The sequence below is a fragment of the Mesoplodon mirus genome, assembly GCF_964341445.2.
Source record: "Mesoplodon mirus genome assembly, chromosome: 4".
Classification (NCBI taxonomy): Eukaryota; Metazoa; Chordata; class Mammalia; order Artiodactyla; family Ziphiidae; genus Mesoplodon; species Mesoplodon mirus.
Window position 1 is genome coordinate 187,696,162 of NC_138979.1, and position 16,758 is coordinate 187,712,919.

General features: G+C 66.5%; 1 protein-coding gene across 1 annotated transcript in view; it reads left to right on the forward strand.

Moving 5' to 3' along the window:
* KIF26A (kinesin family member 26A) overlaps positions 1 to 7,671 on the forward strand; it is a 40,233-nt gene extending 32,562 nt beyond the window's left edge. The window contains exons 9-16 of the mRNA XM_082618322.1: positions 4 to 184; positions 320 to 482; positions 826 to 988; positions 1,610 to 4,478; positions 5,445 to 5,650; positions 5,739 to 5,759; positions 6,126 to 6,276; positions 6,472 to 7,671. Coding sequence (XP_082474448.1) covers positions 4 to 184; positions 320 to 482; positions 826 to 988; positions 1,610 to 4,478; positions 5,445 to 5,650; positions 5,739 to 5,759; positions 6,126 to 6,276; positions 6,472 to 6,653 — 3,936 coding nt within the window. The 3' untranslated portion in view covers positions 6,654 to 7,671. The remainder of the gene's footprint in view (positions 1 to 3; positions 185 to 319; positions 483 to 825; positions 989 to 1,609; positions 4,479 to 5,444; positions 5,651 to 5,738; positions 5,760 to 6,125; positions 6,277 to 6,471) is intronic.
* Positions 7,672 to 16,758: the final 9,087 nt, after the last annotated feature.

Sequence of the window (16,758 nt, forward strand, 5' to 3'; positions counted from 1 at the left end):
CAGCTCCAGAACCAGAGCGAGCTGCGGGCGCCCACGGCTGAGAGAGCGGCCTTCTACCTGGACGCAGCACTGGCTGCGCGCAGCACCAGCCGGGCCGGCGGCGAGGACGCCCTGGGCAGCTCGCACATGCTCTTCACGCTGCACGTGTACCAGTACCGAGTGGAGAAGTGCGGCAGGGGCGGAAGTAGGTGGCCGTGGCGCCTGCCTGGTGTGGGTCCGGTCGCCCTCCCTCTCAGCAGGACTGTCCCGGGCGTGGGCCGCGGGGCAGGGTGTGGGTGCCCTGCGGCCGAGCCTTCACCCTCCTGCCCTGTGGTTTCAGTGTCTGGAGGCCGCAGCCGCCTGCACCTCATCGACTTCGGCAGCTGTGAGGGGGCACCCGGCCGGGGTGGGGAGGCCCCCGGGGGCCCGCCGTCTCTGTCCTTGTCGGCCTTGGGCAGCGTCATCTTGGCCCTGGTCAGTGGAGCCAAGCACGTGCCCTACAGGTGAGTGGTGGGCCCCTGGCCGGGGCCCTGGGGACCCAGCCCAGCCCAGCCCACGTCAGGCGTGTCCAGCGTGTCTGTGGTCCCCGAGCCCCTCAGTTCTTTGCTCCTCCATCACCTGAGGGGCCTTGCTGCCCGAGGGCTTGGGGGGGGGTGTCCTGGTGCCCAGGGCATGGGGAACAGAGGTGGGCGTCAGCCCCGACTCTGAGGCTCCAGGCCTGGCCCTGGTCCAGCGAGAGGCCCACCTCCCTCCCTCCAGCCCTGCAGCAGCCCACGCGCCCAGCCTCCCACCCGGCATCCCTGCTGGGCCCTCAGCCCCTGACCCCCGCCCCTCCCCGGCCCCCAGGGAGCACAGGCTCACCATGCTGCTGCGGGAGACTCTGGCCACCGCCAACTGCCGCACCACCATGATTGCCCATGTCTCCGACGCGCCCGCCCGCCACGCCGAGACGCTCAGCACCGTGCAGCTGGCTGCCCACCTCCACCGCCTGCGTAGGAAGAAGGTCAAGGTTGGCTCCGCCTCCTGCCTGCCCCTCCCTCTCCCCGAGGGCCCCTGCCTGCATGGTGGGGGTGCTGGGGCCCCGCGTGCCCTGGGGTCACAGGGCTGTGCCCACATGGCCTTGCCCAGAGACGGCAGGGCCCACGCTCGAGGTCGCCCCCAGCAGAACCGGACCTGCTCGCACTGGGGGCTGTGGTTGCCTGGTCTCCATCTGCCTGGCCCAGGGGTAGGTGTGTGCTCAGGGCAGCCTGGTGGGATGCCCGTGGGCTGTACCCCTCCCAGGCCTGGTCCAGCAGGCATGCACCACGCAGCCCTCCGTCGGGCCAGAGGGTGGAGTTAGGGGTGCCCCGGGGTGCCCTGGGTCTGAATCCTGGGTTTGCACTTACTCTCTGTGTGCTGAGGGCACGTGTTCTCACCTCCCTGTGACTCGGCTTAACGCTTCCTTGGAAGTTGCTGAGGAGGCCCGGTTATGTTCAGGGCCTGAGACCTTTCGTGCCGGTCCAGTGCTTGATGGGACACGGTTGGTGGCTGCGCTGTCACTTCCTTCACTGGAGCGTGGTGTGTGCGGCTGGGGTGCGGGAAAGGGGGGGCAGGCGGGGAGGCCGCTCAGGTGGGCCTGCTCTGTCCCCAGTACGCGTCCAGCTCCTCGGGTGGGGACAGCTCCTGCGAGGAAGGCCATGCCCGCCGCCCCCCGCACCTGCGACCCTTCCACCCGCGCTCTGCAGCCCCAGACCCTAACCACCTGGCCCCCAGCTCGCCCGGTGACCCCGACTACTCATCCAGCAGCGAGCAGTCCTGCGACACCGTCATCTACGTGGGGCCGGGGGGGGCGGCGCTGTCAGACCGCGAGCTCACGGACAGCGAGGGCCCGCCCGACTTCGTGCCCATCATCCCCGCGCTGAGCCGCCGCCGTCCCTCCCAGGGCCCACGTGACGCCGACCACTTCCGCTGCAGCACCTTCGCGGAGCTGCAGGAGCGGCTGGAGTGCATCCACGGCAGCGAGGGCCCCCCAGGAGGCCTGGGCGGCACCAGTGGAGCCCAGGCTAGCCCGGCCCGCGGGGGCGGGAAGCCCTTGCTGCCCAAGGCCGCGACCCCCAGGAAAGCCGTGGGCTCCCCACTGGCCGCCAGCACGCCTCGCGGCAGCCCCGGCCCAGATACCCACCGGGGTGCCCTGGAACCCTCCAAAGCTGGTGGTGACCAGAGAGACGACGGCGGTGCCAGGCCTGAGCTGCCTGTGCCAGATGAGGCCACGGGGGGCAGAGGCAGGAGGCCGCTGCCCAGCACGGCCCCCCCACTGCCTCGGCAGCCGGAAGCTGGCGGGGCCTCAGAGGAGCCTGCGGGGGCCGACGGTGTGGGTGTGGTACGGACACCCCCCGTGGGCATGAGCGGGCAGGAGGGCTGCCCCCGCCCCTCTGCACGCGGCCAGTGTCTGGAGCGGGGCCTGCTGACCACCACGGTGACCTTGCAGCAGCCCGTGGAGCTCAACGGCGAGGACGAGCTGGTGTTCACGCTGGTGGAGGAGCTGTCCCTGGGGGCGCTGGCCGGCCCTGGGCGCCCCTCCAGCCTGGCCAGCCTCGGCAGCGACTGCTCCCTGCGGGCCCTGGCCTCGGGTTCGAGGCCAGTCAGCATCATCAGCAGCATTAACGACGAATTCGACGCATACACCTCGCAGGCTGGGGGAGCCCTGGACGGGGCGGCCGGCGCTGGCGGCAGCCACAGCTCCTCCATCGGCTCGTGGCTCAGCGAGGTCAGCGTGTGCACGGCCGACAGCCTCGGCCCCGCCCCGCGGCCTCCCTCGCCGGCCAGCCCAGACCCCTTCAACCCTGGCTCACCAGCGGGGCCTGACCCTCTGGGATCCCCGATCCTGGACAGCTCCTTGGAGGACAGCAGCTTTCAGTTCTCAGAGCCTGACAGACCGGACAGTCCCGGCCCCACCCAGAGTCCTTGTCCCACGGAGGAGGCCACGGCAGCTGCCAGCCGACCTGGCCGGGAGCCCCACGCCGCGTCTCCACGGGGCGCCGCCCCAGCACCAACTATCCACTCCAGCCTTCCCCGCAAACCGAGGACTACCTCAGCGGCCAGTCGTGTGGGCTGCCCCCACCTGGCCCCGGGCCCGCCTGGCCCTGGAGGCCTCTTCGAGGACCCTTGGCTGCTCCGGGCAGACGAATGTGGCCCGCTGCCCCTGGCCTCTGCCAGCAGGGCCCCCAGCCTGGCCCCAATGCTGGCTTGTGCCCGGAGGGTGGTGGACGGCTGTGAGGTGGGCAGGGCGGCCCACAGGCCAGAGGCCGTGGCTCAGATGCCACCGCTGCGGAGGGGGGCCACCACGCTGGGTGTGACCACGCCCTCCACCTCCTTCGGGGACGCCTCGGCCGAGCCAGCGGCCTGCCTGGGCAGCCCAAAGGCCGCCTCCAGCAGCAAGAAGAGTGTGGCCTCCAAAGGGGACCTCTTCCCGCGGCCTGGCGCGGGGGCGGCCCCCCCGGCCCCGCCGGTGCGCAAGTCCAGCCTGGAGCACAAGAACAGCCCGGCGCCGGCCCCTCCCCAGGTCGGGAGCCTGGCTTGGGCCGGGGCTGCTGCCTTCCTCCGAGGGGAGGGGGAGGCCAGGCCTGGCGGCCGGGCCGACCACTCCATCCCCAGGGCCACGTCCAGCCTGAAGGCTCGGGCTTGCAAGGCAGAGGCAGGGTGCCATCCCGCCACTCACGGGTCTCTGGAGCGGTGCGAGGAGGGCCTGGTGCACGGCAGCAGCAAGGCCAGGGAAGGCCCTGGGAGGCCGGCCCGGGCTGTGCCCAGGTTGGGTGTGCCGCCTGCCAGCCCCACGCCTGGGCCCACTCCTGCCTGTAGGAGCAGCCCGGCCAAGGGCGTGGGGGCCCCCAAGCCCCCCGCCAGCGGGGGCAAGGGCCGCAGCCCGGCGGCAGGGTCCAGGGCTCTGAGTGCTTCGGTGAAGCCGCTGGCCCCTGCGGCGGGCAGGACCCCTGGGGGCCCGGTGACGGGCCCCAGGGTCACCCCGCGAGCGGTGCCTTGCGTTGGGGCCAAGGCCAGCCGGGGCACCATCATGGGCACCAAGCAGGCGCTCCGGGCCGCCCACAGCCGTGTCAACGAGCTGGCGGCCGGCGGAGGCCATGGCCGAAGTGGCCCCTTGTGGGGCTCGGCCGCCTCGGACAGCGGCAATGACAGCGGCGTGAACGTGTCCAAGGAGCGGCCGCCCGCGGGCCCGGTGCTTCCCTCCCCGTACAGCAAGGTGACGGCCCCGCGGCGGCCGCAGCGCTACAGCAGCGGCCACGGCAGTGACAACAGCAGCGTGCTGAGCGGGGAGCTCCCGCCCGCCATGGGCCGCACGGCCCTCTTCTACCACAGCGGCGGCAGCAGCGGCTACGAGAGCATGATGCGTGACAGTGAGGCCACCGGCAGCGCCTCCTCGGCCCCGGACTCCATGAGCGACAGTGGGGCCGCGTCCCCGGGCGCCCGCTCCCGCAGCCTCAAGTCCCCCAAGAAGAGGGCCACAGGTGGGTGTGGCGCAGCCCCTGCAGGGTCCGGGCCGGCCGCACTTGACAGCTGGGCACCGCCCTCGTGGATCCCAGTGTGGGCGGCCCTCGAGGGCTTCACAGACCTGCCTGGGGCTGTTGAGGCCGTAGGCGTGTGCAGCCCCTGCCGTCTGTAGACGCACCCAGCGTGTGCCCTTCTCTGAGCCCCACGCTGCCTCTGAGGCTGGTCCCCATCCCCTGAGAGCGGGCTGGCAGGGGTGGGCCCACACGGGGCGCCCTGCCGAGGCGTGGGCAGCTGGGCGAGGACTTGGGTCTGGGGCTCGAAGCCTGGTGCCCCCCCCACCCCGGGGCCGGTGGCCAGCTGCCTGGGAGCCCCCTGCTCTGCTGTCCCTGCCTCCATCCCCTGGACCTTCTGTCTCTGGGGACCCGGGTAGGGTGGGCCTGTTTCTCATGCTGTGTGGCTGGGGGGATTTGGCCACTGGCTGATGTCCTCCGGGGGGGTGGGGGATGCACGCCCTGGCTGAAGGTGGGCTGAGAAAGCAGGAGGCCGGCGTGGGGAGCAGGGAGGGGTGTGCTGGGAGATGTGGGTGGTGCCACAAGCGTGGGCCTGGCTTGGGAGTCTGTCCGGAGGTGGTGGCGGTAGAGACGGTTGCGATTAGGAAGCAGCGTGGCCCCTTAGGGTGTCCGAGGGCTGCCTCCAGGGCTGGCGGGTGTGCCCTTGAGGCTGCTGTCCAGTAGGGAGGGTGTGGCCGTCCAGGCGGGAGGCGGCTGGGGGAGGGGCTGGGGGACAGGAGCCCATCTGTTCCACCGGGCGGGCAGGGGTGGCCGGGTTTCCGGCTGGCGCTAGGCTGAGCATTTCAGGATTGGGAGGGCCCCCGTGGGCTCTGCCTGTCAGAACCGCAGCCCGGCACCTCTCTCAGTCCTGGGCTGGGGGCTGGGGGCTGGGGTCCAGCCTCTGCTCACCCAGCGCCCGGCTCTCTGTTGCAGGTCTGCAGCGGCGACGGCTGATCCCGGCCCCGCTGCCCGATGCCGCTGCCCTGGGCCGCAAGCCCAGCCTCCCCGGCCAGTGGGTGGACCTGCCGCTGCCCCTGGCTGGCTCGCTGAAGGAACCCTTCGAGATCAAGGTGTACGAGATTGATGACATGGAGCGCCTGCAGCGGCACCGCCTGCCCCCGAGGGAGGACCCGGCCGAGGTCGGGGCAGGCGGTCCTGGGAGGGCAGGGTGGGCCCCTGGGGGTGGCAGGGCAGCCCGCTGACCTCACCTTGCTCTCTTGTCCACAGCCCTCCCAGAATGCAGAGAAGGTAGGAAAGGCCCCGCTCGGCCCTGAACCCCTGGCATCTCTCGATGGCCCTTGTGGGCCGAGTGGGGGGCTGGAGGGGTCCTGAGGCCACCGCTCTCGTGCCCTGGAGTTATGCCGGGGTGTGAGCGTGCTTCCTGCCGCCGTGCCCACTTGTCCTGGGCCCGGGTTCCAGACAGGCACAGGCTGCTTTGGGAGCACGTGGCATGAGCCCCCTCGGGCAGGAGGGTCCCAGGTCCTACCCCTGCCCTCCTTTGAGGCCCCGCTGTGTGCCTGCCCGGGCCCGGGGGGTGGAGGAAAGCTCGCGGAGCCCCTGGGAGCAGGCCGTCCTCCGTGCCTGAGCCCACCCACCACCGTCCCCGCCGCCCAGGGCCCGGTGTGCGTCAGTGCGAAGTTGCGGCTGGCCGAGCGCAGGCAGCAGCGGCTGCAGGAGGTGTGGGCCAAGCGTGAGGCGCTCCGCGGGGAGCTGGCTGAGACCCAGGGCCGGCTGATGGTGGAGCCCGGCCGCTGGCTGGAGCAGTGTGAGTCTCCCCGCTCATCCCCCCACGCCCCGGGAGGCGCAGGTGCAGGACCCCAGGCTCCGCGCCCCACCTGTGCCCCCAGTCCAGCCACTTCACCCCGCCCCAGGTGGGGACCCAGAGGCTGGGAGGGAGAGAAGCATTTCCTGGGCCCTGCGGGGACCCCGGCCTGACCAGCGGTCTGCCGTCCATCCCTAGTCGAGGTGGACCCGGAGCTGGAGCCCGAGTCGGCCGAGTACCTGGCGGCCCTGGAGCGCGCCACGGCCGCCCTGGAGCAGTGCGTGAATCTGTGCAAGGCCCGCGTCATGATGGTCACCTGCTTCGACATCAGCGTCGCTGCCGCCACCGCTGCCCCGGGGCCGCAGGAGGTGGACGTCTGAGGCTGGGCACTGGGACACGGGGGAGGGGACGGGGGTGTCGGGGGCTCGAGGACGGGACGTGGGACGGAGCGAGGATGTGGCAGGGGTTGGAGGGACGAGGATGCGGAGGGTCCAGTGGGGACCCGCGGGTCTTGGAGGCGATGGAGCGTGAGGCGGGGGAGGGGCCGGCCGAGCACGTGGACGGAGGAGCGAGTGAGCGGGACACGGGAGGACTATCGCCCCCGACAGCAACGCAAGTGCCTTTAACCTTGGACTGGATTTCTCTCCTTTTCGCGTTTGGTGCTAAGGACTCAAGACACCAGCAGACGGTGCGCTGGGGCCGCCGGCCCTACTGTTTGATCTGATCGCGCCTTCTTTACAGCCAAGCAGTTCCATGTAGCAAGACAGCCCCGGGCTCACCGGGCTCTGGTTTAGGATTCAGGGTTGCTTTTCTTTCATAGCTGTTTCCTCTCAGCAGAGCCCGCCTTGGTGGTCTCCAGACCCTCGGCCTGCATGTGTTCTCTGCGCAGATTGAGCCGGTGGGGTCTCCCAGGCGGGGATGGCCGACCCTCCTCTCCCCAGGACCTGCTCTGTTCTGAGGTCACCGGGAGGGCGGCACCCAAGGGCTGAGCTGAAGGCACCTGGCGCCTTCTTCCACGGCAGGAATTCTTACCAAAACCACAAGCAAAAAACAAACCAACACACACAAAAATGGTGGGGGGAGGGTTTTGTAAAGGTTCTGTTAGGTTCGTATTTTTATATCGTTTTGCCTATAAATGAGGTATTTGCAGTTGGAATTTGAAGACAAATGATCTATGTTTTTATGGTTTTCTATGGAAGGTGTCACTCCGGCTGGACTCTTTCTGGGGGGTCCCCAAGCAGGGCAAGGGTCCTCGGAGGCAGTTGTTGCCAAATGTAGACCAGGGGTGAGCCTGCTGACGAGCGGGACATTCCTGTCACTACGGGTTCTGTTTTCTGATCGTCATGTATTTTCCAGGGTTGTCCAAACCTTTGTACAAACGTGTAGATAATATCTTGCTACAGCTTTTATTTGTGAATAAAAGATGCATCCATTGTTCACGTGGCTCCTGCGTTCACTGGGCGTGCAGTCCTCTGAGGGTCCTGGGGCGAGGGGGCCTTAGAACGTTGGAAGGATGCATCCACGGGATCAGAGGGCTTCGGGATCAGCAGGGGACCCTCCCTCCGCCCACAAACCCTACAGCAGCCCCTGCAGGGACCAGCGTTGTAGGCGAGAAGGCACTGACCGGGAGGAGGTCCTCCTGCAGGCTGGGATGCAAGCCCCCATCTCCTCTCTGTCCCCCTCCCCAGCCACTCCGTCTTGAGTTGCCCGGCTCTCGGGGTCCTGAGGCAGGGAGCCAGGGGCAAGGGCTGGGCTGATGGGAAGCAGCATTTTCTGGTGGGCTCCTGGCCCCCTTCCCAGAGGTTATGTTAGCTGGGGAAATCCTGGCAGCAGCCATGGTGACCCCTCGGGAGACCCCCACCTGCCTTTCCAGGAGGTAGACGAGTAGACACTCCACGGGCACGTCAAGGTTCAGGACCCCCTGAACTGGAGGGGGTCCCCACCCAGCACAGCCACCCTCCCCACTCCGCCCCTCTCTGCTGTGCTCAGGCCGCCCTACCCGATGGCCCTGGATGCTCCCTGGCTGCCACTCCCACCCCATCTGGGTGTCCCCACCGCAGGCACCCACGCGGGCACCTTGAGGCCCCTCCCAGCCAGCCGGGCCTCTCGCAGCCCCTACGTACGCCTGGGACTTCCCCTCCGGGCGGTGAGTGTCAGGGCCCCTCCTTGGTGGCCTGGCTGCCTGGGGCTGCATCCACCCGGCACGTCACACCCTGTTTGGTCTCAGCCCATCTCCTGGCCTCGATGGGGCCCCTCGGGGGCGTGGTGGGGTCTGAGTCACGGCTGCACCCCCTCATCAGGCACAGGGCTGGGCCCCAGTGGGGCCCTGGGGGCACATGCCGGATGAATGAATGAGCGAACAAGTAAACGAGGCCTCGCCTCAAGGAGTGTCCCGGGACAGAGCAGGTCCAAGACCGAGAGCACTTAACAGTTTGCAAGGTGCTTCCCTGAACCCTCCCTGTCCTCAAACAGGCCCGGTCCTCTGTGTGGCCGTGTGACCCACGTGGTCCAGCCCCAGGGTTGCCCACACCGAGCCCCGGGCTGCCTCCTCGCTCTCCGCTCTCGATGGCATTTGAGGCCCCTGGGATCGGGGTTGCATGTCTGCCGAGAGGCACCGGGACCCTGGACCCCCCACCTCACCCTGCAGGCTCTCCCTCTCTGTTCTGAGGCCAGCCTGATGCCTCCCAAGCCTTCTTCTCTGTCACTGAATTTGGGGGTTTCTGGGGGGTTGGGACAGGTGTGGTGGGACTTGGGGTGGGATGGGGACATAGATCCTTTCAGGACCTGTGATCTGAAGGGAGGGACTGAGAAGCCCCCCTGTGGATCCGGTGATCCAGGGTCTGACCTTGCTGTGTGGAGGTGCTGGCCCGGCTAGGTGGCCCTTCCATCCTGAGGGACCAGGGTGCTGCTGGGGTCTGGGTGGGTCAGGGATCCGTGCTCAGGGACCAGGGCTGGCCTGTGAGCCCGGGATCCATTCTGAGGGCTGTGCTCTTGCTCCCAGCATGCCTTGCACCATCTCACCTGGGCTGTGTGGGGGATGGGATGTTGCGTGGGGCATGCTGGGTGGGTCCCTTTCTTCCGCGTAGAAACCCCTGCTCCCCTACCTGAGCCCCAGTCACTGAGGGGCCCAGAGCCTGCTTCTCACCGAGGAGGCCCCTCCTACCCTTGATCCTCCTGGGCCCCCGTCCCAGCACCTGTCCTGGGTGGGGGTCTCTGTGGAGCAGGCCCAGGCTCGGGCAGTTGACCTTTGGGGCCAGCGGAGCCCTCTTCCCACAGTCCAGGGGAGGCTCGGGAGGGCAGCGCCTGCTCTTCTGGACGGGAACCCCCTGTCCTGGGGCTAGCCTGGGAGCCTGGGCAGTCTTTCATCGGGACCATCAAAGCCCTCAGCCCTGTCATTACAGGCTGGGAACCCAGCGGAGGAGCAGCTGTGAGGACGAGAATGCCCATTTTATGGATGGGAAAGCTGCAGTGGCGCGGGACCCAGCTCCTTGAGCAAAGCCCGGCCGCCCCCTGTCGTGCTGCAGGCGGGGGTCTGTGGGCATCCTTCTCATTCAGCATCTGGGGAAGCCGACACCCAGGGTGGGCAGGTCCCTCCTCCTGGGAGGGGAGGACGAGGGGCGTTCCCGGTGGAGGGCCGGGATCAGCCGCGTCTGGGGTGGAAGCAGAGGACGGGGGGCTGCCTGGGCCACTCGGGACAGGGGCATGAGCCCACCCAGGCGAGGTCTCTTGCGGCCTCCGAGGTGCCCGCCTGACTCACTCTGTGAGTTCAGGCCTGCTCCGCCTGCCCCCCGCCCCAGCCCTGGGCACCAGGAGGCCACGTGGGGAGGTGGGGCTGGGGGGGGCGGTCGGGCCGGGCTGGGTGACCAGGGGCGGGGGGCTTACCAGGCCCAGCGGTGGCTGGGAACAGGCCTGAGCCAGGGAGCATGGGCGGGCTGGCGGGGCGGGAACTGAGCACCCGGCTCGCGGCCCCCGGGGAAGACTTGCCCCCTCTTTCCTGGGCCTCATCTGGACCAAGGGGCGTGCTGACCCCCGCCCAGTGCTTCAGGTGCCAGGAGAAGAGTCTGGATCTTCCAGAGCGAGCTTTCGGCCCTGAGCCTCCTGTGATCACCCGAGCTGTGGCCCTGGGGAGGCTGACAGCAGTGGGGACGGTGGCGGGAGGGACCGGAGCAGTGGCGGCAGAGGTGCGGGGGCCTGGCGGGCCGCCTAAGGCCGTCTGGAGCCCCGGCTGCAGCAGGCTTCTTGCCTGCCTCGGGCCCTTCTCTGCCCGTGGGGCCATCTGTCTCCTGGGCTCTGGCCCCAGTGATGCCAGCTGTGGGGCCTTGTCCCCTCCTGACCTGTGTCCTCCCTGGGAAATGGGGGTGAGGTCACGTCAGCCTCCCCTGTGGGGCTCCCACTGGGCCTGAGCCCTGTGGCCTGGCGGGGGTGGAGTGACGGATCCTAAATAAACAGCAGTGACCCGCTGCCCGCCCGCCCCTCGGGGGCCACCTGGCGCTCTCCTGAGGTCTGGGGCAGGGGCAGCGGAGGGTAGTGGCCTCAGTTCCCGCCTCTGTGTTTGTTTGTTTTTTTTTTTTTTTGCGGTACGCGGGCCTCTCACTGTTGTGGCCTCTCCCGTTGCGGAGCACAGGCTCCGGATGCGCAGGCTCAGCGGCCATGGCTCACTGGCCCAGCCACTCCACGGCATGTGGGAAATTCCCAGACCGGGGCATGAACCCGTGTCCCCTGCATCGGCAGGCGGACTCAACCACTGCGCCACCAGGGAAGTCCCCGCCTCTGTTTACGCCACCGTTTGTGTGCTCGTGGCTGGGCGTCCGTCCCACCCCTGGGTCTCCCCCCAGTGCCAAAACCCCTGGCCGGCCTCCTGGTGCACGGTGCCATCCAGGGGGGCATGCACGACCTGTCTTGGGGTGCATGACATTCACTTGGGAATCCCTGGCCCCATGGTCCCAGGGGAGTTCGAGGCCCCCAGTGGGATCTCCCTGCAGCCCTGGGTGCGGGAGGGTTTGTCTCACGGGTGGAGACCCCGCTACTTGCCCCAGCAGGGTGCCTGGAGCCCCCGGGGGCCGGGGCTTGGCCCTGGAGTCTGCGCCCAGCAAACAGGAAGCTCGAAGGGTGACTTCTCTCTCCTGATATTGTGTTTACCAAGGCGGGATCCAGGGCCCGTTTCCACACAGGAAGCCCAGGAGGCTGGGAGGGGGCCGGGAAGGAATTCCCTGGGCCGGCCAAGAAGCCCGGCTTCCTGTGGGTCAGGTCTGTAGAGTGGGGTGGTGGGGGTGGTGGGGGATGGAGCTCAGGGAGGACCCTACCCTCTTGGAACTCAGGGCTGGGGGCCCTGGGGACCCTTGTGGTTGGGGACGGTAAGGCCCAGGCCCAGCGACTATCTCCCTACCAGACGGGCAAAGGGCCAAGGGGCATTGCGTCTCCCTGTCCCCGAGTCCAGCGTGGCCTGGCACAGGGGCAGGTGGGCGCACAGGGACGTTGGAGGTCTCGGGGAGGGGTCTTCTGGGAGGGGGTGGGAGCCGGGGCGGGGCCTCCGCAGGCGCTGTACCTGGAGCCTGCCCTGTGGGCCCTCCCTCTGTGCCCGCTGCCCTGCCTGGGGGCCACCCGCCTCTGCGCCCCACTCCAGCCTTGGGCAGCCAGAGGGTCCTCCTCAAACTTGCTTCTGACCAGGTTACTTCATCCCAGATTAAAAACTACCAGTGCTCTGCTCAGCCTTCCAAACAAAGGCAGGCCTGGTAGCCAGGCCTGGAGGCCTTCATGAATGTATGTCTTCCTCCCTCCCCTCCCCTCCCCCCTCCCCCTCTTTACCTGGAGAAACAACCCCTACAGAGACAAGCACAGAGTTTCATTATGTACCCACCACCCAGCTGCACCAAACCTTAGCCTCCTGCTATCTTGTATTTGTTTCAGAATCACCTTTCAAAAATAAACTTTATCTTAGATTTATAGAAAAATTCAGAAGGTAGTACAGAGAGTTCCCATATACCCCATACCCAGGTTCCTCTAATATTAACATCTTACATTAGTGTGGTGTTGTACATTTGTTATAATGATAATTATTATTAACTGAAGTCCATCCTTTGTTCAGATTTTCCCTAATGTCCTTTATCTGGTCCAGGGTCCCACCCAGGGTAACACCGTGAAAGGGCGGTGGCACCTACGTAAATGATTTGGAATTATCCTACAGAAGCGAGCTGTTAATTATACCATCACTTATGTCTACTGCTATGGACTTGCGGATATTTATTTTATACTTTGGGTTATAATCCAATACTACCTAATCTTGTTACTCAAATCCCTCCAGCTTTGGTCACTGAGAGCCCTTGCATTTGGCCAGTCTTTTTTTTTTTTTTTTTTTTGCGGTATGCGGGCCTCTCACTGCTGTGGCCTCTCCCGTTGCAGAGCACAGGCTCCGGACGCACAGGCTCAGTGGCCATGGCTCACGGGCCCATCCGCTCCGCGGCACGCAGGATCCTCCCGGACCGGAGCACAAACCCCGCACCCCCTGCATCGGCAGGCGGACTCCCAACCACTGCGCCACCAGGGAAGCCCCTGGATTCATTTTTAATGTCCTCGATGGTTGCATGGAGACCCTTGTGCCCTACCCAGGTGGCCAAGTCTGGAATGGGTGGCCCACCAGCCATCCAGTGGCAAATTCGGGGCCCCCTCCCCGCCCTGGCCTGCCCGGCCTGGCCTTTCTGCTGACTCTGTGTCGGTGGCCACAGCGTCCTCACCAGCCTCCCACTGGGCATTATATGCCTGCAGGCCTGGGTCTCCAGCACGGGGATGCCCCGAGCCCCTGAGATGACAGCTGTGAGGGCTGAGGCCCTGGGGGCGCTGCAGTCTCTGAGTGCCCAGGTGGGGGGAGCAGTCAGCCTAGGTCCCCTCCTGGGGCTCCCTGAGCAGAGGGGAGCTCCGGGGGACAGGGACTGTGCCGGGGAGGCACCCAGGCCCCACCTCTGAGCAACCCTGGAGATCTGGGAGTGGTGATGGCATCCCTGGGGGTTGCCCGAGGCTGGGTCCGTCTTCTCCAAGGCCAGGTGCCAGGCTCTGGGCCTCACAGTGGACTCCGTGGCTGACCCAGGAGGCGGCCTGCTGGCTGGAGGGCTTGGGGCTGCAGTCTCAGTGCCGACAAGGCTGGACTAATAGCTGGTGTGACCTGGCCACCCGGCCCGGCCCCAGGGCTGGAGAAGGGGCAGTGATGTCCCTGACAATCCATAGGGCGGCTCCAGGGTGAGGTCACCCTACACCCGCCTTCACGCTCTCATCACTTGGGGAATGTGAGGTCAGCTGGGACATGCCGCCCACCCCCTGGGCAGCCAGGCCTCCTGCCATGGATCATCTGGTCTGCCCACCGCCTCCAGCCATCTCCAGGGACAGCCATTGCCCACACCCCCAATCTGGAGAAAGGCAGCCTCTCCCCCACTGGCTTCTGCTTTTCTCAGCTATTTGGGAAAACACGGTCCAGGTTAACAAATGGTTTCAAATGTCCTCTGAAGACGACCTAGGTGCTCCACCAAGAGAAAACTCCCAACCTGGGGGCAGCTGGTGACCCGAGCACCCCCAGAATGGACCCCTGGGTATGGGGCCTGAGACAGACGTGGCACTGTGGGTCCCGGGCAGGTCCCCCTCCTGTGCCTTGATTTCCCCTCCAGTGGAAGGAGCCACTGCCGGGCTGTGTCTGAGACGCCCAGACAGCAGACATAGACCTCTTTGGTTTGGAATAAATCTCTCCTGTTTCTCCAGCAGCTGAGACACGGGGCCGTATTTCTTGCAGCCTCGGTGGCCACCTGGGGAGGCTGATCTGCCTGGCAGAGGGTGATGCTCTAAATCCAGTGCCTGCTGCTGATTTGTGGGCCTGCCTGTGCTGGCCCAGGGCTCGCTGGCATCTTTACGAGTCAGGATGAGCCTCGGCTGGGGACTCGGGACTGGATGGGGATGATCTACAGCCTGAGCTGGCCCCGCCTGCCCACCCACCAGCCACACTATGTCCCCTGAGCCAGGCCCGGATCAGCCACCATCTGGGCCCCAGACTGAGGTCGCGAAGAGGCTGGTGCTTGCTCCACGTCCTTGCAGTTTGGCTTCAGGAAGGAATTCTCGTGGGACACAGTCAGTGGTGGGGACTTCCCAAGCCCTGTGTGCCCAGCCCTGGGCTGGGGCGAGCCAAGGCGGACAGAAGATGCAGGGAACCGGGGCTTTCTGGGCGCGGGGGCAGGCGGGATCTGCGGGTGGTGGCCTGGAGCCTGGAGGCGTGAGGAGGCCGTCCTGCACTGTGCTTCCCAAGGCTGCCGGCAGAGCGTCAAGGTTACAGGTGGGCTCTGGCACCAAGCCTGGGTGCGAAACCCAGCTCTGCACCTGGGGTTTCACCATCTCCAAAACAGGGCAACAAGGTCAGAGTGAGGGTCACGTGGGCTCCATGGGCACGATTCTTCACCTGTGTCAGCAAGCGCCCGCCTCTGTTGTTCTAACCTCGGGGCAGGGCTGACTCACGGTCCCGCCCCCATCCACCCAGGGTGCGCAGCACACCCGGAAAGCCAGGCTTCCCCAGGGGGTTTCCCGTGTCGCTCCAGCCCCCGGGGAGCCTGCTGCCTTCTTCCCAGGAGCAAAGGTCCCGGCTCCATGTCTCGCCGCTCATCTTTGGGTGATTTGATTTGCTCAGAAGTGGACACGGTTCTAATGACGTGCCGAGCTCCGGGGCTCCTACAGGGATGAGTGGAGCCGAGGGGGAGGGGCAGCCGATGGAGGGAGGGGGCCGCGCTAGAAGCAGGGTGGTGGGTCCAGCGTAAGGGTCGGCCTCTGACGAGGGCCCTGCGGGTCTCCCGAGGGGGTGTGCAGTGGCAGCCCTGGGATGGGAAACTGACCCTCCTGGGGGCCCGCTTAGCTGTGAATGTCACCTGCCGGTCCCTGCTGGTCACCACGCATCAGTGACTGTCCTAGCAGGACACGTTTGGAATCCCCTGAGCCTCCATGCCTGTCTCACCAACCCCTCCTAGAGCTCCCACCAAGACCCCAGCCTCCAACCCCGACAAGAACCTCAGCCCCTTTGGGTACCTGGGTGGCCATTGCCTGGATGGGCTGCAGGGCCCACTGTGCCCCCAGGCCTGCTGGCCACTCCTGACTTCAAGACCGCCCGCTGCCTACATGTGTGGCCCATTTCTGGGGTTCTGGTCCCTAAACCACCCTGCAGACAGGGGGACACTGCTCTTGTCTCTGTAAGGGACAGTCTACCGGGGGCTCTTTCTGGCTGAGCCTGAGACTTTCCTCCGGGGGGATCCAGGCTCAGCCAACACACTCATCTGCTGAGCCTGTCACAAAAGGCTGGTCTCATGCACTTGCTGGCGGGCATCCATCCCACAGCCAGGAAGCACAGTGTTGCCCCAGTTCCGTTTCTGGAGCAGGACAGAGCCAGGTCTGTGGCCTGGTTCCTGCACTTCCTGCTGTGTGATGCTGGGCGGGGCAGTGACCTCACCTCTCTGAGCCTCAGTCTCCTCACTGGGAAAGTGAGAGGATAAGCAGGCCGCCCCTCAGGGTGGCAGTGAGGGGGACCAAGGGAGCACTCAGTGACCCAGAGCCTATCCTTCGAGGTCAGGCACCTCCCGGCCCTGCCTGGGCTTCAGGGCCACACTCAGGCAGCTGTGGGCTGGCATCTCTGCTCCCTGCATCCGCTTCTGGGCTCGGGTTTCTGGGGCCTTCTAGGGGTTTCCCGGCTTTTCTGGAAGCCGGGCAGGACCGACCCTTTCAGGGATGTGAGCCTAGATGTTCACGTGTCTCTCAAGCCTCTGGACCCTGCACTGGTCCACTCAGAGGCGTGCACCGGGCAGTGGGAGGCCTGGAATCTCCCAAGGATGGACTGTTCTGGGCTGTGTCATGCTGGGGGGATGCTGAGGTGCCCCCAGGGCCTGGTGAGCTCCAGCTGGGGACTCCCGTTCTCGAGCCCTTTGGGCCTGGAAACCCCAGCCTGAGGGAGGCCCCAAAATCACGCCTCCTGGTCCCCAGGTCTGGGGTGGGGTTGTCTCAGAGCAGCAAAGCAGACGGCTGTGAGCTGGGCGGCCCGGCAGGTGACCCCTCCTCCGAGATCCAGGCACCGGGGCAGGGGGTGCATCTCACGGTCCCATCTCCCTGCTGGCCCCCCTGCCGTGCTCTTTTCTCTCTCCTTGGAGAGAAAAGCATCTTCTCCTCCATCAGCCAGAAGGGAATCGGGAATCTGGGAAGCAGTGGCAGTGGGACAAGTGGTCTGGTGCCCCTGCCTGGCCTGGGAGGGCAAGGCTGGCCTCATGTTCCAGCCCTGTGTGATCCAGGGTGGGCCCTTCTACCCACAGTTCACTGTTTCCCTATAAACACCACGGTGACCCCGAGGGCCTGCCCTGAAGAACCCCAGTTATCTTCACGCAGGGGTCGTGGGGGGCAGTTTCCCAGGGCTGGCAGATGTGTGAGGGGAACCAGGAGGTCCTGGGGACAGTCCCGGGGACCCCAGGCCCCTCCATGGGC